The sequence below is a fragment of the Coloeus monedula genome (assembly GCF_965178545.1).
Source record: "Coloeus monedula genome assembly, chromosome: 2".
Taxonomy (NCBI): domain Eukaryota; kingdom Metazoa; phylum Chordata; class Aves; order Passeriformes; family Corvidae; genus Coloeus; species Coloeus monedula.
The window spans coordinates 16197185-16220682 of NC_138782.1; the positions used below are offsets into that span (position 1 = coordinate 16197185).

Consider the following 23498-nt stretch of genomic DNA (forward strand, 5'->3'; position numbering starts at 1 on the left):
TGAGATTTCTTTTTTTCCACTGTTTTTAGTCTTTGCTCTTCCCTTGCCACTTGGGAAGGGGATCCTCCAACAGCTGGGGCTGGACCAGGCTGCTGTGGAGCTGCTGTGGCACTGCTGTGACTGGCCAGGCTGGCACCCACCAGGCCAGCCAGCCCTGCCTGGGCTGGGCATGCCAGGGACTCCCTGCTCCTCCATGGTTTTCATTTGTTTTGTGGCCACTGCAAGACCCACCAGTGAGGCTGGAAGGGAAACCTGGCCCATCTCCCACTGGGTTGGCTCCAGAGCAGAAAAGTGGCTCTTTGTGGGGTCCCTTCTGCGGGCAGGGGGCACTCCCCCTCCCAGCCCCTGTTTATGCAGTACCCGCAGGCTGGCTACCAAAGCCTGCCTGTAAAAATTGGTTTTGGCACAAGAACCCCTGGGAGAGCCTTTGCCAAAGAAAAATATTGTCAATAGGCTCTAGGAAAACAGGTTTACTCATCCAGGGGAAAGTCACCTGGCCAGCTTGAGCAAGCTGCATGGATATACTCAGCACAGCTTTATCTCCAGCTGCAGATGGGTGCCTGCAAAGGATGCTGCTTCTCCTCAGTGCTGCCTCACGTCACCCAGGCTGCCCCACCTTGGGCTGGTGCAGGTTTGTGGGTCCCCACTCCCCACTGAGGGACACATCAGGCCAACGGGGGCACTTGTGGGGTGTAGCTGGCTGGGGCAGGGGGTGGTTTCTGTGCTGCGGCCGTGCTGGGATGCTCCCTCTGTGGCAAAGGCCAGCCCTAGGGCACAGCCTGAGGGACAGCTGATCTCTTTTCCTGCCTTGCTCTTCCCATCACCAGGCCTTCATGAAGTTACTTTCCCCGAGCATGAAGCAATCCAAGCTTTAATGTCACTTTTTTTTTCTTTTAGACATCAAAAACCTCTGTTCTCTTCAGGCCAGAACCAACTTCAACAAGCATCAAGCAAAACTCTGCAACTTGCTGTGCACTCACTCTGTGATCTCTTCTGACTGTCCTGACACAGGCTGCAAGTAACTTCCCAATGTTTTACAGAGCCTGAGAGATGGGATTTGAGACTTGCAACCCTCCAATGCCAGCTACTGCAAAGGGCAGGAGGACCTGGAGTGCCTTCTACGAGGAAGGAGAGCCCTTCATAAGGCCGATCTAGAAAGGACACCTGGGTCACAGTGGGGTCGCAGCTGAGTGCTCGTGTGGCACGGGAAGGGTTTGGAGGTGACAGCTGCCCCAGTGTCATGAGCAGTCACAGCCAGAGGGGCCCATGCCCAGCCCTGGGGCAGCAGAGGGTTTTGCTGGGCTCCCCGAGGCCCTGTGGGCAGAGGTGCCCCTCAGTCCGTAGAGCAGAGCCCGTTCCCACACGCCCTGAAGGCTGTCCCAGGCACCCCGTGCCGTCCTTAATGGCTGTGCAGGTATTTCACTAATGACGTGTGGCAGAGGGCCAAGCATTTGTTCCGATGAGCGAGCAGTGGCCGCTCTCCTGCCCACAGATCACCAGGAGTGCAGGGGGAGAGCCCACGTTTGAGCTTTCCTGGGCAGACAAGCTGCCGGCAGCCCTGGATGTGCTTCCCCAGGACATTCCTGCTGTGCCTGGGGAAGCAGCCACAGCAGGAAAGGAGCTGTAAGCAGGCCTGGAGGGGGGGCACAGCGGCTCAAACATCCCTGGGGAAAGGGAGTGGTGACCTGTCCGGGCCAAGGGAATCGGCTTTTTCCACTCAGACCTGCTCCTCCATCAGGGGAGCACAGCCAAGGGGAATTTTTGCTCAAAGGCACAGTGAGGGGTAACATCAAACCTCCTCCTGGGCACAGCACGGACCAGCTGCCAGGTCAGGTGAGAGCAGTGGCCATCACCCAGCAGCTGCTTCCTGAAAACAAACATGTAGGAAACCTGAAGTCCAACACAGAGGAAAACACTAAAGTGGAGGCTGAAATAAGGAATTATTCCTCCAAATCTGACTGCATGCCCGTGTTGAGCTCCCTGATTAAAAGGAGCAGGTTTCTCACCAGCTTCATGATGGAGAAGGTACAACATGAAAATAACAGGGGCCAGGAGAAGAATTTATTTTAGAGAACCAGTGTTGCCTTGTTTTTCCTCACTCCTTGCAAGTTTCTTATTTTTAGGATAACAGATGATAACTTTGCAGATGCAATATCTATATTGCATGCCCATATCTATATCTTTACTAGTCCAAGTAGCTCAATATATTTCTTTAAGGCAGTCTGATGTTTCAATAAAACTTCTGATGTCCAAGTGGCAGGTCTCAGATGAACGTATTTGGGGAAAGATTTGGGTTGGCATTTCATGCTTTGCTTAATCTTCCAGTACATGGTGGTGGGTGTAGCTGAGGTGTGAGTTTAGAAGTTTTATTTTTTAAAGCAATGGACCCAAAAGCAGGTGGTTGGCATTTGTAACCTGCCCTCTGAACTGGGCTGTGGGTGCGAGCTGAGCACACCAGAGCCCCAGGCTGGTACGCTGCTGTCACAGAGCACGGGACCAACATTACCACATGGACTTACACACCTGTGTGGCAAATAAAGCAGTGACCCAGCCCTAAAATTTGTCCCTTTGTACTGTGCCTGTCTGCAGCGAGCAGGAGCAAAGGCCCAGACAGGCTGGCTGTGAAAGCTGGAAGCTCCTGCTGCTGAGCTGGGTCTGCAAATGAACCAACAGCGGGAGCTGGGCTTAAGGACTGAACTGTTTGGGTGGGGAGGAAGAATGGGGGAGATCAGAGCAGAAATAGCTGGGGAGCAGCAGCTTGCATGAGAGAAACTGTAATTTCCAGGAATCCTGGGGCACATGTGTGTTCACCGGGCTCCTGCTCCAGCCGGCACCTCTGGGCAGTGGCACCTGTACGGAAGGCGCCGGCCCAGACCCTGCAGTGTGGGGCTGGGGCAGCCTAAGGTGGCAGAGGAAATCAAGGAAGAGGCAGGAGTGACAGAGCTCAAACCCTCCAGGAACATGAGTCCAATGGGATGGGAGGGATTAGAGTGGGCTTTTTCCAGCTTCCCCTGTAGTCCTTGCGCTGGGACTGTAGTGGGGAGTGGAAAGAAAGGGATGCGGATTGCAGGATGAGGTACTTGAGAGAAGAGAGCTTCAAGCCTTCATATTTTGGATTAAAAAGGATAACAACTGTCCTGAGCTGTCAGTCTGGAGCGTGGCTGGCACTTGGGGGGATACTTCACTTCTTTGTACTTCAACAGGTCTGTGCAGCCTCCTCTTACACCTCCTGAAGCAACGCACAAATAGGAGGAGCTTGAACGGCTGCCCTGCCCCTGAGGGCTCCTTCTAGAGCAGAGCCCCGAGTCTGATGTCCCTGCCCATTCCAGTTACCTCAATGCTGCACACAGCTGCTCTAAATCACAGCGTCTCATCTGTGACTGACAAAGCAAAGCACAAGGCAGAAAGTGCCAAAAGCAAGGGGTGGGAAGGACAGCAAAGAGGATAGGCAAAGGATAATTTCACAGAGCAGACAAGTGGCTTAAATTAGCAAGTTGTTTTGAGTGCACTGCTTATCCTTCTGGGACAGCAGAGGCAAGGAAGGCCATGCTCGTTGTCTCCCACGAAAGTGCCTGGAAGAACCTGTTCTAACAATGGCTTTTCCCTGGGATTATTTAGCTTTTCTCAAAGGACCAGTGTATTCAGAACTGAACTTTGTCAAGCTGTTGCTGCTGTAGCACCTGGAGTCACTGCCAGTGACTCTGTTCACAGTGTTTATAGGAATTCTCTGGTGGAAGGGAGCTGCCTAAAGAGAGCTGTGAGGAGCACAGTGCTTCCCTTTTAATTGGGGAAAGGGGAATTTATACATGCATGAGACAGGTAAAAGAGGCTCAGCTGGGGCACGCTTGCTGCTGTAATTGCTTTGGCTTTCAATGCACTTGAACATTTAATGTGAAACTAGCTTGTAGCAGACCCAGACTATGGTACATCAAACAACTCAGCATCTTGCTTCTCATGCAAGTACCACAGCACTTGCTTTGGTCTCTCTGAAGAGAATTCTGCTCCCCAGGTGAACTCTAGGACCAAACTAGTGCACATCCTGGCCTCAGCTCCAGGACAAGCTACTTACCAGCAGCAGGTAAGCAGCGAAAGGAGATTCTGGCTGACACAGACCTCAGCATAACTTGCCTTTTGCCTCTAGGTCCTTGCTTTTCTTTTTGTTCAGTCTAAACCATGCATGGTCCTGTCCCTTGCCCTCTGGGTGAGGGATTTCAGGACTCTGTTGGAGGAGAGAGCTTACAGGTTTCAGCTGCCCACATCCAACCCCTTCTGCTACCCACTCAAAACCCAGAGATGATGCAGTTTAAGCTGGGCTCTTCCAGTATGGACAGGTGGCCCCATCCAGCGAGCCACTGACATTCCTGGGCAGAGCCTTTGACCACAGTGTGAGCACAGTGCTGAACCTCTGAATATGGGAGAGAGGATGACAAGCTTATCTTAGCTCAAGAGCCGTACACAGCAATGCCAAGGTTTGCAAATTAAGAAAAAGCCAACAGCATTACAGATAAATGTATTTTAATTAGGATTAAATACTATCTCAAGGTATCTTGAAATCGCACTTGTACTGTACTATCAACAGCCAGAGGCAATTAAAAAAAAAAGTCTGAAAACGTAGAAGTTCTAACATCCAACACATGACAGTAAGTGCTGCCATTTAAAGCGACAAACACCGCTCCCAAGAACAGATACTCTTAGAGGAAAAAGTTGTAACATTTTTGTATGGACAAAAAAAAAGTAATTTGAAGACCAGAAGAAATATATTAGTGCCTGCCTTTTTAAAAGGGTTTTTTTTTTGTTGGTTTTTTTTTGTTTTTTTACATTAAATACAGTTTTCTTTAAAAGCAAGGTACTTTCTAAATTCATGGTTTATATACTGTATGTACACAAGAGCAGAACATTGTACAGTGTTTTTGGATAAAGCAGCACTAACTAGCTGTAAGCTGGTATGGTGTTGCTGACCCAAAAAGCAAGATGACAAGTTAAGCACTCTAGGAGAAGTATCTCCATGGTTGGTATGAGAAAAGTAAAGTATCATGTATGTACAAACTGACCATTCAAACAAACCCTGCCAACTCAACATCATTAGCCATGGAACTGCCCATGCTGCAGCTGATCAATGGAAGTCTGACTGCAAGCGCTGGTCTGAGACCCCAAGCAACCATTTCCTTTCAGTAACAAGGTGCATCACCCATGCAGAGAGCACTTGCACAAGTCATTATTGCAACATGTCCCCCCTGGGCTCCAGGGGGAGCGGATTCTTACTGCAGCCTCAAGCCAAGTAGCCACCTGTGGGTTTTTTGCACTATACAAAACACAAAATGCCCCAACCAAACCATATGAAATTGACATTAAAGCTACGTTAAGTATCTGTATGTGCACCTGGCCTTTCTGCCCACAGTTACAAATTAAAGCAGAAAGTTTGCACCCCACTGTCACCAGTTCAGACTAAAATGGAGTGGCAGTGATTTCCATCATTAGTGCAACATTAACTCCTATACTCTATCAAAAGTGACTGACTGCTCTCCAGATGCACAACATGCGTATTCAGGTCTTACAAAACCAAATCAGAACATTGTGCAGAAAACCGGTTTCAAGTTTGTAGCCTTTTTTCTTTTTGTCTACCCCATTAAATTCAGGAGTAGTTTGTGTCCTGTTCAAAGTCAATTGCATCAAAAAATGACTTTTTTTATTCTAGGGTTAGCAGTGGGGAGAGATTAAGGTTCTTCTTGTTACATGTACTTTTAAACATCATTCAGCTTACACCTTGGGAAGAGGTTATTTGCTGTACTTTCAGGACGTTGTTCATCCTTGTCTGAGACACTACACTGGTTTAAGGAACTGAATGTTTCTTCTTTGATGAGGACAGAAGTGAGACAACTTGTTTCTAAACTGCATAAACTTAAAAGTTTCAAGTTTTAATGGTGTAAAAAATCTGACATTCAATTACAGTTAAGAGAAACTTGCTACACAGCAAACTGCATCCAAATCTACCAGTTACTGATGGGACCTTTAAATTAACCATTAACGAGTTAGTCAAGGCATCCAGACCTGGAAACATCAGATCACTCAGCCAGTGAGCCAGCAACTCCCTCCCCCTTTTTCATGAGGCTTTAACAAGCGCAACTGATGTGACCTCAGCACTGGAGCCAACGACTCCAATCCCCAAAAAGGTTAGGGAGATCCTGTGTTAAGCCCAATGCAATATGCATTAGTGTCATGGAGCAGGAAGATCCCAGTGTCTACTTGTTAGAAGTTCACACAAATCATACAGATACAGACAGGATAAAACACAGACTCAAAAAGAACCATTATGCTTGAAGAAAATTCCAAATAAAATGACATCTTCTGCACAGCCCAGCCTCAGACACAGCCACACCTTTATCTAGTATAATAAACTCTGTAGTAAACTGTTTTTGACCTCCATAGAGAGTAAGAGTTGTCAAATTTAAGAAGATAAACTCCTCTCCCTGGGTACTGGTGGCTGCCAGCATACACTTCTTCGTGACAGTCTCGTCTGTACACAGGCACTATTTCATCTAGCTGAGGCTTGTTGGCATTCTTTTTGGCTTTTTCTTCACTGCTAGTATTTTCTGCAAGGGAAAAAAAAAGGGTGTCAGTGAACATGGGTGGATGCTTTACAAGAGAAAGTCAGACTAACCTCTAGTGGACAAGGCCCTCTTTGTTAGTTTAGGAATGAGAGGAGCCGCAGGGATTGCTACCAAGGCTGGGGCTGAAGCACTCAGAAGCAGGAAGATCACCAAACATGCTCACTTTATCATTATTTTTACAGTTTGATATTGAAACTCACCACACCCATCTCCCCAGCACAGCCAGGTCAGTTTGTAGAGATGCCAAACTCCAGTTTTCAATAAGACAACCACCCTCCACTGATTACCACAGATTATTGGTAGTGATACCCAGAAAGCCACTGCTTCCTAAGTCAGGGCAGCTCCTTCCAAGCAAATCACATGCTCATTTCAAAACATTTTTGTGGTGGTATGCTGGACTTCCCCACAGGCAAAGGCTGTGACCTGTGTCTCAGCCACCATGAGGACTTGCTCTCGGAAGCTGTTTTGCTGCAGCCTCGAGGAAACTTCCTGGCTAGAAACATCTCTTGAACAGCAGGATGGGATTTTTCCCAAGGTTTCAGAGAGCAGATCTGCTGTGCTCTACTATAGCACAGGTTTCAGTTTAATTTACTGAATAGTTAACTTAGGAAAAGGATTTCCCCAGCCTCAGCTGCTTTAAAAACATGACTCCAGCCAGAGGGAAGCCAGGGAAAGTGGGAGATTACACACAAAACCATCCATGGGGACTTCCCTCACAGCAAACTCTGACAGTTTATACACATTAGCGTGCTTACCTTCCTCTTCCTCCTCATCATCACTGGACTCGCTGACATGCACACTGACTGCAGTATTAGGGGAGTCTGTCCATTCAAAATACACCCCAAAACCAATGTCATAATTGTCTGTAGCAAACTCCCAAAAGAGGTAAGACCCCTCTTCATGAGTTGGTACTCTGACTGTAACCACTTCTCCTCGGCCCACGGTGATCACAGAGTCTGCATCCTGACGGATTTTTTCCTTGAAGTCTTTTATCTGGGGTCGTGTCCACATGGACGGGGCAGCGATCACTGGGACAGAGTCTGGAGAGAGGGGAGGAAATACTCCAGTTAGGTTTTGTTTTAGATATTTATGCTGCATACTTAAATGTGCCTTAGGAGCACTGGAGGGCCCCAAGCATTAAAGTTGCTTCCAATTAATTTTGCAAGTCTCAACTCTGAAAAAATGTATGAAACAGTGCAAATTTCGTTGTAACACTACTAAATGCTACCAGTTCACCCATCCACCACATTTAAACCAACAGTGCTTATGCAGAAAAGCCTCAGAAGGCAAATGTACAGCTACAGGTGACAGGTCTGTATTGCACAGAACCCCTCACTTAGAAGGGACTTTAAACAGTTTTGACCCCAGTTCAAATAAAACTGAGCATACTTCTGCCCAGAACAGCTTTGTGCTAGAACTTTTATGCTCCTTTCCTTCAAGTCTAGAGTGAAAGGAGGCTCTGGATCCCATCAGCTTGCTGAAAGGCTTTTGCTGCTTCCTCTTTCCCTCCCCTCCCAAAGCTGAGCTTTGCCTTTGCAATATTATTCTCCCATGAGAGACAGCAGCCCCAGGAATCAAATCTAGCTTTTCCACAGGCAAATGAAACCAAACAAAGAACCACGGTAACCCCACTTAAGACACCTGAACCCTAAGAAAGGCTTTTGCTATTTATTTTTAATAAAGAAATTCAGCTGGTCCCACCTTTTGGTCCATTCTCCAGTGCTTCTTCCAAAGCCTCTGGATCCAACTCTTTTTCAGGGCTGTCTGCATGTGCACTGGCCTGCCCATTAATGGATGGGGTGTCCCCTGGGGCAGGGCTGTTCACCTTCGATGCAGTAGTCAGGGGTGTCCCTGTCGCTGCCACCACTGCATCCTGCTGCTTCTGTAAGGCTGCCTAAAAAGACAGGAATTTAAGTCAAGTACAACCAAACCCTCACAAGATGCCAGTTTTACACCTTCCAGCAGAAGGTATAAAGACAATTTAAAGAGAAAACCTCTCCCTTCACCCCAGAAGAGGGCTTGACCCAAAAGACCAGAAGCAGCACACATTAACCAGTTGCATCTACTCAGTACTACCAAGGGATGTGAAGTCACTTGCTTCTAGGCTGGTGGATACAACCTGAACAAAAAAATTCAATTTTCAAATTAATTAGGGTACACACAATACTCTTGCACTTAACTATGGAAGTTTTTCATTCCTATAACATTTCTTTCAAAGTTGGAAGTGTGGCTTGTCTGCTGGAATTTTTTTTTGCTGGCTGGAAGGGTTCCACCCAGCCTGAGCTCATCCAGGTCTAAAGAGAGCTGAGGATTGAAAGTCTACTAGCTACTTGTCAATTTATGAGTTAAACAGAGAACTCTCTGAGAAGAGCAACTTCCCTGTCCCTCATTATCAGTCCAGAGAGACAACACAGGCTTTTTTTTGGGACAGGGAAAAGATAAAAGCACCACTCTTTAAAGGATAACCTAGCAATCACAAGATTTTGATGAACAAGTGCAATATAGGTATCCTACAGGAATATGAAAACAATATAGAAAAACATCAGATTTCAAATTTAAGCAATTGCAGAGATGCTGCCCAGATTTCACTTTCTACTACAGCAGTTTTGTGCACCGAGAGAAAGTCATGTGGTGTGAACTTTTCTACAAAACTATTGCACACAGCCTTTCCAAAATTAATTGCATCAGAAGCTGATCTGTAAGCAGAACAGCACTTTCTGACTGCACTAACAGATCCCAATGCAGCTGAGTCACAGGCATCCAAATGAAGTATTCCTCGGAAGTGTTAGGGAAGCTACATGAGGGAAGTCCAAAGAAACTATAAGTCTCTGCCTTTCTTACACCACTTCAGCTCCATCCAATCATGGTTTGGCTTGGAAGGGAGCTATAAAAATCATCTAGTTCCACACTCCTGCCATGGGAACAGACACCTTCCACTAGACCAGGTTGCTCAAAGCTCCATCAAATCTGTACATGAACACTTCCTGGGATGGGACTTCCACAGCTTCTCTGGGCAACCTGTGCCAGTGTCTGACCACCCTCACTGTAAAAAAAAAAAAAAAGTCCCTCTTATGTTCAATCTAGACCTACACTCTCTCAGATTAAAACCTTTGCCCCTCATCCTGTCACTACAGGCCCTGGTAAAAAGGTCTTTCTTCATGTTTCTTATAAACCTCCTCTAGATACCGAAAGGCTGTAGTGAGGTTTCCCCAGAGCTTCTTTTCCAGCCTGAACAAGCCCAGCTCTCTCATATTGTCTTCACAGGAGAGGTGCTCTGGCCTTCTGAGCATCTTTGTGGCCTCCTCTGGACCTGCTCCAACAGGTTCATGCTCTTCTTGTGTTGGAGACCCCAGAGCTGGATGCAGCACTCCAGGCAGGGTGTCATGAGAGCAGAGCAGAGCAGAGCATCACCTCTCTCCCTCTGCCTTCTGGCCACACTTGTTTTCCTGCATCCCAGGACATGATTGACTTCCTGGGCTGCAGAAGTCCATTGCCAGCTCATATCCAGTGTTTCATCCACCAGCCCAGCTCTGCTCTCAACCCATTCACCCCCAAGTCTGTACCAATACTGGGGAGTGCCCAGACCTGACCCAGTGCAGGGGCCTTGTTGAACTTCATGAGGTTCACATGGCTCCCCTTTTAGGACATTTCTTTGCTGAGGGCATCAGCCTCAACACAATACAAATGACATAAGAGGAAATTAGTTACTGAAGTTTAGGTCTTTAGCTCAAGGACAGACCTCAGGCTGGCAGCCACAGTCTGTCTCCCACCCAGACCACAACCAGCTTATCGCAGGCGAGCAACTTCATCAGGTGCTAAAGTCAGACAATAGGTGCAAAAGGAGAGAGAAGTCAGCAGTGCTCAGGCTGGCAGGGAGGAGCAATCTCCAGCAGTGCCGCTACAGTGATGTGCATGCACGCTGAGCTAGGAACACAGGGCTCACCACAGCCTGCTGCTGTGCACAGACCTCCAGGAGAGTCACCTGAAGAGGTTTGTTCATGCTCACATGCACTGGTATGTCATTAAATTACACACACACATCACCAATGCTGCAGCAGAGCACTTCACATTTGGTCTCCAACAATAACATTGCACCAAGTCATTAGCAAAGACTGCTCAGAATTTTCTTAATTAACAGCTGCTTCAGAAAACTACTCCAAAAGATGAAACAAATAAAGGGGCTTTAGTGTTTGAATCTGAAGCAGCACTAGTCACTATGACAGTAGCTCTCGTTGTGGCAATTATCTTTTCAAGGCAGACAAGTTAACGCATCCCAGTGACAGCCCGGGACACGAAGCCCAGGCTCCCCAGCTGGCCAGCCATACCTGCTGCTGTGCCAGCTGGACCTGGTAGAGCTGCTGCATGTACTGCTGGTAGTGCTGCTCCTGGAGCTGCCGGATGAGGATCTGCTGCTGCTCGTAGTTGCCGGGATACTGCTGGGCCGCGTACTGCTGGAACTGCACGGCCGTCTGCGAGTTCAGCGCTGCCATGATCTGCTGCCTGCGGGGGAAGCACAGCCCGGCGTTACCTACAGCTCAGGGCACTGGGGAAATCCCTGCACTTCACTGCTTTGGGGCCACTTCAAGCATTTCATTCCATTCCTGCAAAACCCAGGTGAAATCAACCTACATATGTAACGGACCAGAACCCACAGCTAATGCAAATGTGAGTTTTGCCTAAAAATACGCTGAGAACCTAAAGAAGGGAACAACATTTTCCACCCAGTGTTTGGAAACATCAAATGTTAAAACAACAAGAGCTCTTACATAATTCTCAATCTGTAGTCTGATAAAGAGGTAGTGCTATAAAAAACCCACATGACTGAATTTCTCAAACAAGCAAAGGAAAAAAAATCTACATATGCTTTTTCCAGAAACCACTCTTCCAGCAGACCTGCTAAAAATATTGGTAAGAACAAACCTGCTGTGGCACAGCACACCAATGCTTTTTGGTGAATCTAAGAAAAACACATCACATTACTATCTTAGTTTCCCTGGTCAGTATGCAAACAAGTATGAAAAGCATGACTGACAGTGGCCTAATTCAGGAACAGCAAAAAAAATGCTGCCATATGAGGCATCTGCATCTCCAGCAAACTCAACTGCTGAAACTTTAGGAGGAACACATGGGTTACATATGCACAGGCTGTTTTTCTCCTCTCTCCAAAGAGCTAAGAGAAACTCTATGGTAAAATGACTAGATAGATCCAGGGCCTGTCTCACATTACATTCTTCAGTGACCAGCTATCAATGTTTCAGAGGAAGGAAGAAGTATCACACAATTGCGAGAAAAATTCTTTCCTTCCCACTCTTCTTCCATCCCCAAAAATTATGTTCTAAAGCATCAGTATTAGACTGGTCTAATATCCCAAAGAGCAAGATTTACTGCTCTTCAGCAAACTGTGACCAGTTTAGATACACTTGGTGTCCACATTCCTTTTCTGTCTAAACTCTTGATCTCTGTAACCTGCTATGACCTCTTAATACACAACTCCCATTCATGTAAAAAACCCCCTCAACTTCAAGGCATACCACACTTCTTGCTACTTAGCACTGTGCAACACTTTCTACTGTATATGTTAATTTATGTCTGTCTCTTACACTCCTTCCGCTCTCACCACGTTAAACAAGCAGTAAAACTTCAGGTTTAATTATTTGCCCCCTTCTCAAAACCACTACATAGCAAGCACAGGATCTACTTCGGAGACACCCCCTGCAAAGACATTTTTATTGTGGAAAATAGTTGCTGACTGATGTGGAACAGCTTTACTATTCTCCTAAATATCACGTGTGCAAAGCCAGATCTGTGTTTTCAGCATCTGGATGCGATGGGAACAATGAAATATAATTAGAACTGTATATTCCTTGTCTCAAGTGCAAGGCAGTTATTTTCTTTGAAGTGTTGCTTGTTTCCACTACTCACTTCTGCTGTTCCATCCGAAGTCGTTCCTCCTCTATTCTCCTTCTCTCCTCTTCTTCCCTTCTCAGTCTTTCCTCTTCTTCTCGCCTCCGTTTTTCTTCTTCCTTTTGTAACCGCTCCCGCTCCTCCTCCTCACGCCGCCTTCGCTCTTCCTCTTCTCTTCTGCAACATCCACTCAATAAGCCATTTCAGCATTCCTACAATCCTAGGATGAGTTCTTTTCAACATGCTGCAACCTGCCTTTCACCTGCCGACTGAGGCTTTTTGTTTGGTATCATCTCCTCACACTTAAATGGGCCAGGAGAAGTGTCTTACCGGACACACGAAAAAACCACATCACTGCACTCAGCAGCACGACAAGGGGAGATTCTGTGTTACAATTTGATATTCATGCTAACCTGTTACTGTGCTACCTGTAGCAGAGAGCAGCAGAAAAAGCTGCCTGGAAGCTTTAAACATATCTTCCAAGCTTTAGCACATGTTCAGTAATGATGTGGGTATCATGGTTTAATAATCACATCTGGAAGCAATAATAAGACAGCCTTTGTCAAGCTGCTAACCCATATTAGAAGAGGAGTTTAAAGTTTAATATAATTTAAAACCTGACAATTTAATGTTCTCTGTATATTTAGTCCACAGACATTTTGTGAAGCAGCTCTTCTTAAGCAGATAACAGTATCAGCAAAATTTTTAAAACTCCTAAACAACTGCTCACTACTGGCAAAGTAATAAGGCTTAAAGACATCAAATGATACCACAGCCACCTACACTTCAAGCATTTCCATTCCCAAGACAACTCCAACCTAAGCTGTGATACTGTCCACAGGCCAAGAGTTACACATTTCATAGATACCAACATCAAAGCACCCAAATGTTACCTTTTCTTTTCTTGCTCTTCTTTCTCTATCTTGTGGGAAGTGACATATGTCGAGAACAAGTGGCAGCACCTATGCAGGAGCTTGACAAATTCTGTCATAGCTTTTTGCTTTGACATGTTTCCAAGGGCAGCCCATTCCTTCCTGAGAGAGAGAAATCAGCTGAAATAACAGACTGAACTCTTTTCAACCCAGTTGTGAGCTCTGACAGCCCAGCAAAGAAAGAAAAAGTTGGGAGACTGGCAACCAAATTTTATCATGTGCAGTTTCAGAGAACCAACAGCTTCTTCCCAAAGACAGTAAAATGTTCTCTTCTGCCTGCACAAGAGCCACTCTTTCAAAGAGAGATAACTCAGCTCTTACATGAAATCTCATACATCCCATCAACCCTACTTTGAATGCTGAACTACGTCCAAAAACTTCCCAGCTACAAGTGAATCTAAAGTATTTTTTTAACCTCCTTCCACTCCAGTTTGTGGAAAAAAAAAAGTATACATTTTCCTGAATGAAAAAACACAGTAACAACTATTGATTACAGCACTTCAGTTAGTTGAAACAGCCTTGTTCTTCCTAAGAAAAACTGCATCCATTTGTGCAAAAGCAGTGTACTGGACCCATCTCAGAGAAGCCACTGCTGTGTTGCACATTGCCTTCACTCTAGAACACTAAAAAGAGCAACAATGAACATAAGAAGTACAGCCTGAGCTGCAAGCAACACAAGAGACATACCTGAGACTTCCCATGTCTCATAAAATATTTACTCAGAATTTGAATCCATCAGGTATCTGACTTCACAAATTATCTTTGGTGTTGGGACAAGCTATGGCAAATGCTTCTACCACTGGCAAAAGGCTTGGCCAGCTGTAACCATGGTGTGGAGTTTGGATGAAACGGGGGCCTGCACATTAATGCATCTTAAACTTCTATGAGAAACTGGACTGTCAGCACAGCAGCTTCTAGCGTGGTTGAAAAAAAAATCCCAAACAATCTTCTGTTCATTCCTGTACTGAACTGTGACTCACACTTCTAAGATGTACTTAAAGAGGCCACTTTCACTTTCCACTAGCATAGACACACTGGAGATAACCCACATACTTGTAGAAATTGGATGATGTTATCTTCACCCAGGAAAAGCAGAGTTAAGACCAACAAAAGCACCTGCCCTTTTACCTTCTATCATTGCCCAGCACATCAAAGAATCCAACTTCAGGGCAAGTGTCAGGGTTGTAAGGTCCCAGCAGAACCTGCTTGTGCAGTGCCACAAGTTTGAGCTTTTCTTCATATGTTGGATGAAAGGCTTTGCCATCTTTTTCTGTAGGAAAAAAAAGAAAATTTCACTGTTGTGACTAATTAAGCACAGAATAGGAATGAGGATGTTGCATAACCATTACCATGATTTTCACCATTAAAAAAAAAGAAAAAAGTTAAAAAGTCAAGTCACAAAAGGTTAGACAAATTAAGTCAGTTCTATTTAAATAAAATACAGATCTGTCCAGAAGAAACACACCTACTTCAGCTAATGAAAACTTCAGTGCAGAGTGCTTTGCATCCCACTATCTACAGTCAGCCTTAGTGAGTCAGTTATCACATAAATATTTACATTAATTTGTTGAACATCACACTATATGGATCTGTATCTCCGAAATATTTAAAAACCTTAACTGAATTCAAGTGTGTCTGCCAAGTCTACTCTAGTGTGCACAGGAAGGATTTTCCATAAAGAAACACATGATGTTAACTTTTTAAATTGCTCTCCTTTCACGCTCTTCACATTGATGAAAGCTGAACAGCCAAGGCTGAAGGCAAGGAAAACTCCAGAGAGGAAAAATTAAGAGTCAAGGAGAGTTTTCCCTGAGGGAATACAATTGCTGCCCTTGGCCAAGGCAGCTGGAATAGCCCCTCACAATGAAAAGCCTTGCAGCTGACTCCATTAGCACGAACACATACAGTGAACTCTGACAATAAGAAGGCAACATAAGCCTGAACATGTTCCAGTGGCTCCACAGGAACATCTTCTGAAGCATTCTCGGTTAGATTCCAGCACGCTTTTACTGGTAAGAAGATACTTGCATTGATTTAAAATGATATATGAATTACTCAGCTAGGACTTACTTCAGCACATTTAAATTGTCAAAACAAATCAAAGAAACAGGGATTGCTGTATGTGACTACACTGCTCATTAAGAAAAAGACATTTTTCTTGAAGAGGAAAACAAATAAATAAGCACCATCTCCTTGCGGAAGGGCTGAAATGAGAAAGCTACTACCAGAGGTAAAAGACTGTCACTTCCCATGACTGGACTGCTCTCCGTGTAATTGGGAGCTGGAGACAAAGATGATGCTCGTTCCCAGTTCTCCTTTGGAGCAAGTTATTTACAGCCCCAAACTGAACAGTCCACACCTAAATTTCAGGCTGACACACACTGCAAAATTGCTTGGCTGACACTTGTGAACAGTTATTAACAGGAAAAGAAGCAAACACTTCTGGAAATCAGACACAATCCCAGCAGCAAAGTGCTTGCAGATCACAGCAAGACACTATTTTTGACAGAGAAAGTTCAGTAGATTGCTGGACTTACTCAGCTGAGACATCACAAGGAACCACTACATGCATGCCATTTGTTTTGAAGCCACAATCAAATGATTAGGAAGGCAAACATTTAATTACTTATTATCCATTCCTAGAAGTTCATATCTCTCTTGCAGAATTTCAAGTATTTGCTCTTGTCCCAGTGTCACACAACCTTACAGCAAATATAGCTGCCAGCTTCACAAACAGAAGCCTTTCTCCACAAAAATATCTACTTCCAAAAATATCTCGTGGGGTAGAAAGTGGGGGGCAGGGCATGTAAAAACTGAACCAGAGTCTACTCAGTGTTATACATTGAAAGGACAAGAGGCACCTGACACAAACTGAAGTACAGGAAATGCCACTTAAGCATTTTTTGTGGGGTTTTGTTTGTTTGCTTTAAGTTGGTTTTTTTTATGATGTTGTTTTTGTTTTTTAAACTGAGAGCGATGGAGCACTGGAACAGGTTACCCTGAGAAGTTTTTATGTCTCCATGATTGGAGATGTTCAAAACCCAAATGGAGACAGTGCCATGAAGCCTGAACTGAAAAGGAGGGCTAAACCTGACAATCCCCAGCAGTCCCTTCCCACCCCAAGTTTGTGATCCTTAAGGGATGCAAATCACCTCAAGCTTTCAACTCCTGCTCTCAGACCTTCCAAAGAGCCTCTCTGTTTTTCCTCAATTCTTCACACTTCACACTCAACTCAGAATTTACTTATTAGGTAACAAGCACTTCCATTAGCCTCAATAAACAGCATGTACTTTTAAGCAATACTTAATATCCTGGGGCAGTGTGCTACAAAGCAAGTCAATTGACAAAGGTACTACACTGAGATTTTGCCAGGCTTCTGAGCAAAGTGTGATTCTCAAGGGGGTCCCTATAGCACAGTTTACTTTTCACAGCCTGTGTACCTGTATCTGTCTGGCAAAACACACAGCTATTTGCTGTACTAACCTGCTACCTAAGCCAGATAACATCATCAGTATTTGAACTCACTCCTGAAGAGAGTTAAAGGGAAAAACCCTTCATTTCCCATTCAATGCACAGCACATCTGCATTTTCACAGAACAGAGAAGTCAGGCCTCATGCCCTAATTACTGAGAGAAGCCAAAATCTGCATTTACAAAGAATGGTGACCCAAGGGAAGAACAACAAACAAGCTAAATAAGAGAGGGAAAGAGACAGAGGAGAAAAACACAAGACAGGCTTTCAGTGACTTGTAGATAATGTAGCTTAGAAGCAAATTATCAGAAAAACACTTGCAGCCAGTCAGTGAAGTTAAGTTTCATACTATTTTGCAGTTAAACTCTACAGCATAAACCACACTGTACAATCATCCCAAGGATTTGGAATTGTTGGTGTTTAAATGAACCAGAGGACCTGAACTCATCTGTGAAGTCAAATATGCCAAAAGGAGCATTAGTGTGTCTAGACAAGTACAAGTGCCAAATGTATGCAAGCATCCGTGAACGCACCATTTCAGCAGGCATTACCCACACACCTCATATGGCTATCAGGAAGTGGGAGAACATCAAAGAGCTCCAGGGAACATACTGAGAAATCCAAAGGACCTGCACAGCAGTAATACAGCAAATGTACAACCTTCCCTATGCCACTGGTACCCCTGACCCAACAAGGCCAGGAAGGCACTCAGTTTTCAACCACAACAGAAAGATGAAGCTGTTACTAGTAATGAGAGGGGCTTTTGTCACTATGTGGCACTGTATTATTGACATGAATTGATAAAAACCCACAAATTTAGACACAAAGGAGTTTAAGAAATATGCTTAAGAGACTGCATTGTGCAAGACACTTTTAGTCCAGGGTAACTTCAGCTTTTCTCCCCCTGTAAGAAACATGGCACACCATGCTGCACCTTCCACGCCAACTTCACCTACTGCACCCACTCTAAATGCCTGATTTCCTTGGGACAGCATTCAGTTGAGTCATCTAGAAGCAGCTAGAAAACAGTTTGTGAAGTGTGATTTTTCACCTCATAGCTTTAGAAGCAGAAATCACATATGTTAATTCTATTCATTTGCAAAGTTTTAATGAGCGAGACCAAAACTGAGAAGTGTAAGGACTGAACTGCTGCCTGCAGATCCCAGTACACCCTTACACTCCTAATCCTCCTCTCCTGCAAGTGTGTTCTGCATCAACAGAAGAATTACTGACTGGCCCTTCCAATTAAATATGATCAAAGCTCAACTTCACAAATGTAGATACATTATAGAGGTTTTCATATTCTTGAAAACAAGAGCCTACTTAACTTAAGAATTACAATCATGCCATCAAATTAGTGCTCAAAAAAAAGAGGTCAAACAATTAATTGAGAATGATGTTCTGCTGAGGCTGAAGATGCATTCTTGTTAGGATAAGAGGAAATAACTCAGAGCAGTCAAAGAAAATTAGAGTACTTAACATTCCAGGAGAGCTTTTAGATACCAAAATGATATGGTTTGTGTACTGTCTGCTCAGATGTGCTGCACTGCAAATCACTTTAGACAGTGCACGAACACTTCAGGGACTGTCATATATTGAAGGTTGGCTGCATTGGTATTTCAATGACAGGATGTGGAAAACAACAAAGCCAGGCTGATCCTGGGAGAGATTTGCTGGCAGAGCTATGCAAGCCACCCTCTCCTGCTTCAGGACAGACCTTGAACAGGTTACCTTCACTGGCATAACCTGTACCAAGCAAGCAGAATAAGCCATCGGAGACACTTCTACTGTGCCAGTTGCCCCAGGGCTCACAATTACAGGCAGTCCTAGAGACAAAGAAATGTACAATGACTGTAACATGACTGTTCTCCACTGCACACTGAATCCAGCACAGTGGAGCAGCTTCTTAATGGCAGCCAAAATGCTGCTTGACCTGCACTAGGCTTAACAGAGCAGGAAGGGAAAGAGTGAATAAGGGAAAGAAGGCTCTTGTTTCCCACAGAAAAATGTACTGGAACACGGTTACCATCTATTTTCTATGCCTCTGTTACTCTGAAAAGCTCTCTTCACAAGCCATAATGAATGTTAAAAAAAAAAAAAAGATAGTGCACATCTCCAGCACAGCCTAAGGCCTGACAGTGAAGTGACCCAGGGTGAAGCATTTTAGATCTGCTTTAGATTTGTTTTTATCAGAGACAGAATAAAGTAGCTTTTGAGTCTCTTTAATATCCTAGCCTAGTTTCTGTCGTGCTTTGCACATTGTTTACACACACGCTCATCCTGTCTTGTCTCTGAGCAATTCTGTTACCTGCATTATGCCACCACTGACAAGTACTAGCAGTCATTGTAATAAGCAAACTTGAAGTATTTTGATCAGATTCAACTTCCCTTGGAAAAAAGTACACCCTGAGCTACAGACAACTCAGGCTGCACACTGAAGCAGAAAAGACGCTGCTTAACTATCAGCGGAGTTTTTAGAAGAATGGTCAGAAACGAGGTCTCAGCACTGACCTATTAACATGGGACACCCTTCAGATAGATATATGGCCTCTGGAAGTACAGGAGGAATCCCTGTTTGCTCCTTGCATGCACGGGGCTGCTAACCAAGTGTGCCCACTCGCACAGTTGTTCTAACAGCAGATGCATGAAAATAATTTGGAAACGAGACCACTTATTTTTGGAGCTGTGCAGATACAGAACAAGCCGGCAGAATCAGTAACCCAAGTATTACAAGCTCCTGTAGCTCCCCATCAGATCTATAAATAAAAATCTTCGTGTTATGTCACTTTCAGGAAGAAATCTACAGATGAAATGATGGGCAATGACTCTGAGTGAGTTATTCCAGCCATAAGGATAAAGAAACAAGGTTTTCACTGGAAAGATTGACAATACAATTGAATGGGGAAAATTCTCCTCTTACGAGCAAATCCTTGAGTTACAAGAAATTGCAGAAGGCTAAAAAAGGAGTGGGAGTAAGCTAAAACATGCCGATATTAAGTTTTGATTAAAAAGACAGCAAAAAAAACCCCATTGCTAAGACAGTACAAGGCAAGGAACTGGAACCTACACACAAGTAACACCCCACAGACTTCACCATTCAAGAGGAGATAAAGTCAGAACATAAATTCTGTTAAAACATGTGATATAATAGATATAGGTTATTGCTTATCTACATAGCAGTAATACAGATTAAGTCATTCACAGCACTTTTGCACTGTAAACACACTTTACACTGTAAACACAGGTTCCTGTAGAATATTCAACCCAAGACAGAAGAAGACCACAGCTGACTGACACAAGGAATTTGCTACTGCAGAGACATTTCTTTCTGCACCATTAAACAAAATCAGAACTCTTTTAAGCAACTTCTTTTACAGAAAGGAGAAAGAGACATTAAGTACAATGCTTCCACAACCTGATAACCTATGATAAAAGAGGAAAAAAAAAAAAATCTTACAATCTCTTACTTTTTTTACAGCTTAAAAAAGTAATACCTCTATATATTAGCATGCTAACAAAATAACTGCTGTGTGGAAGGGCATCAGAACAGAGTCAAAGAACCAGGGCTTAAGAAAACTGCTTAGAGCCTTACATGCTCCTAACAGCTAGCAGGTGCAGGTCAGCCAGTGTGAAGAAAAGACAACTTTGTCCTTCCAGCAGCATTTCCACCAGCCAGCAGTGCTTGCTCTTAGAAGAGGCAACCTCTCTGGGAGGTCATCTAGCAATTGACTGCCACAAGACTGACCTTTCCAAGTGCAGAGTTTGCCTTCCCTAGTGCAGGCATGTGGCTGGGCTCCCTGCTCCACCTGAAGCAGTGTGTGCTTGAGAGCCACGGGAGTGACACATCGCTGAAACGTGCTCGATGCAGTGAGCATAGCTCTTCCCCCGAAACCACAGCCCACTTCCCCCTCCGGAGGAAACCAAGTGTGGCCAGCTAACTCCAGCTTCCCACAGAAGCAAACCTGGCTGCAGGGGATCCCAGGAAAAACACTCCAGGTCTACACCCCAGGTATTCTGTGGCTACCTGCTGGAGTCATGGCGGCACACAGAACCATAGAATCATCTAGGTTGGAAAAGATCTCTGACAACATCGACTCCCAACTTATGACCGAACACCACCATGTCAACCGGACCATGGCATGGAGTGCCGCGTCCAGTCCTTCCTTAAACACCTCCAGGGACAGTGACTCCACCACCTCCCTGGGCAGCCCATTCCAATGTCCAATCACCCTTTTTGTGTAGAAATTCTTTGTAATGTCCAACCTAAACTTCCCCTAGCGCAGCTTAAGGCTGTGCCCTCTCGTCCTGAAGCAGCACAGCCAGCCCTGGAGCTGGCATGCTGAGGAGACGGCACGACACCTCCCGCCAGGACGCGGGCTGTCAGCAGGGGCGGCACGACTCACGGCGAGCGCTCCTCGCCCACGTCTGCGAGCCTTCCCTTCCCGTGCCACCAGCACGGAGCTTTGTGGCTCCGATTTTCGGCCGGGTGCTGCAGACCTCCGGCAGTGCCCGCCGGCCCCGCCGAGCGGCCACACCGCGGCCCGGGGCAGCCTCTCCTCCCGCCCCCCGCCCCGGCTCACGTCCGGCACCAGGAAAAGGGCATCCCCGCGGGCCGCCAGGACACGCTGCTCGCCACGGCACACCGAGCCCTCCCGGGGCTGCCCCCCGCGGCTCTCGGGGGACCCGCAGCCCGGCCCGGCAGGCGATGCCGCCCGGGGCTCCCCGGTGCCTGCCCCGGCTCTGGCGGGGGGCGGTGCGGGCCGGGCCGGCGGCCGGGCTCACCTTTGAAGAAGCGCAGCGCCAGCCCATAGAGCTCCTCCAGCGCGAAGCCCCAGCACCGCTCCAGGCTCAGCGCAGCCTCCTCCGCCGCCTCGCCGCCGGCCTCCGCCGCGCCCGGGGAGCCGGGGCCCGCTCGGCCCCGCCCCGCCGCCGGCTCGCCCTGCGCCGGCCGCGCTTCGCAGGGCGGCACCTCGGCGTTGGGGCTCAGCGTCAGCCCGTCCACCGAGACCTCGAGCCGGTCCGAGCTCAGCACCGCCGCCATCCTCCTCCTCCGCCGCCTCCCACCCGCCCGCCCTCCGCCTCCTGCTCCGCTGCGGCGGCCACGTCCCGACTTCCCGTCCCCTCCGACCCGGATCTTCCGGGCCCGCCCACGGCCCCGCCCCGCCCCGCCCCGAGCCGCGGCTGCCGGGCCGCGGGGTACGCCCGGGGAGGCGGCTGGCGGCCCCCTCGCCCCTTCCCCTCAGGGACGCTGTCTGCTCCTGGGGCGGGGCTGCCGGACCCCGGGAATCCCGGGGCGTGACTGTCTGCCGCCAGGCGCCCTGTCCGCGCTTCTTGGTTACTTCATAGACGGGATAATGTTTTTTCAGCAGCGTTATCCCCCTCATGAGGAGAGACTGCGGGATCTGGGCCTGTTAAGTCTGGAGAAGACAAGACTGAGAGGGAATCTCATTAATACATAAAAATACCTGAAAGTGCCGAGACTTTTCGGTGGTGCCCGCAGGGTGACAGGACGTGGAGCAGTGGCCATAAACTGTAACACAAGAAGTTCCACCTCAACACCTCAGCCTTTTGCACTGAGGGTGGCAGAACACTGGGACAGGCTGCCTAAGGAGATCTTGGAGTCTCTCTCTGGAGACATTCAAACCCCACCTGTATGATTTCCTGTGTCACCTGCTCCAGGTGACCCTGCTTTGGCTGGGGGTTGGACTGGGTGATCTCCCGAGGTCCCTTCCAACCCTGGCAATTCTATGATTCTGTGAAAGCCTTTTGCTCCAGCTGGAAGGTGGTGCGGGGTCTGCCACTGATCTCTTCTCCTCCTCACTCCAAAATCATGCTTCAGGCCTCACGCAGGAGAGGAACGCAATGAGCCAGAGAAAGGAAAAAAGAGCACAAGGCAATCACTTCTCCAAGAGCTGTATCTGCAATTAGCTCACTCCCTTGTGACTGTGAAACACCGCTTACAATAATACTATTATTGTGTGCTGTGGAACGGGAGAGAGTCGCTCTCGTACACGGCTGAGGGGGTTTATTCCCAGCACACACAGTCTTCCTTGCGGAATTTTGAGAGAGACTTCTCAGCCAAACCAAGGTTCAGGCTACATGCCTGGGAAGTGCCACATCCATGTCTGGTGGTTCATGAAGCCAATGCTGAGGAAAAGAACTGCACACCTCTGCAGCCTCCTGAAACTCATGGGTCTGGGTCTCACCTGTTCCCCCCCCAGACTGCACACCCTTCTAGGGTTATATCCTGAAGTTTGTCACTCTGCCTAGTTTATCCACCATTCAAAGTGGATTTGGATACATCTGTTGATCTCTCAGGAAAGTTGAAGAAATTTTATTGTCACACTTACAAAGTGCTTTGAAGCCTTTGAGTGAAAGGGACAAGAAACATAAAGCTTTAAATTAAATTACTTCATTTCCACTTAGTATTTCTTGAGAGACCGATTGCCACCCAGAGCACTGTTTACTACACATGGGGCAGAATTTGGTTTGGATAATGAGTCACCTAAGCTTCAAAATAAATTTTACAGCTAACTGGAAATCCTTTGTACCCTTTTCACTAGCATTTTTGTTTATTGAGAAT

The 23498-nt window shown here is 46.4% G+C and overlaps 1 protein-coding gene across 1 annotated transcript; it reads right to left on the bottom strand.

The window, feature by feature from the left end:
* Positions 1-4518: 4518 nt before the first annotated feature.
* Positions 4519-21956, bottom strand: ACBD3 (acyl-CoA binding domain containing 3; the record flags this gene model as incomplete). The annotated part of the gene is made up of 8 exons (XM_082302656.1): positions 4519-6590; positions 7364-7648; positions 8310-8502; positions 10934-11108; positions 12531-12689; positions 13406-13546; positions 14573-14714; positions 21698-21956. 8 exons carry the CDS (start codon positions 21954-21956, stop codon positions 6379-6381), a joined length of 1566 nt encoding a protein of 521 aa, XP_082158782.1. The 3' UTR covers positions 4519-6378.
* Between the last annotated feature and the right edge of the window lie 1542 nt (positions 21957-23498).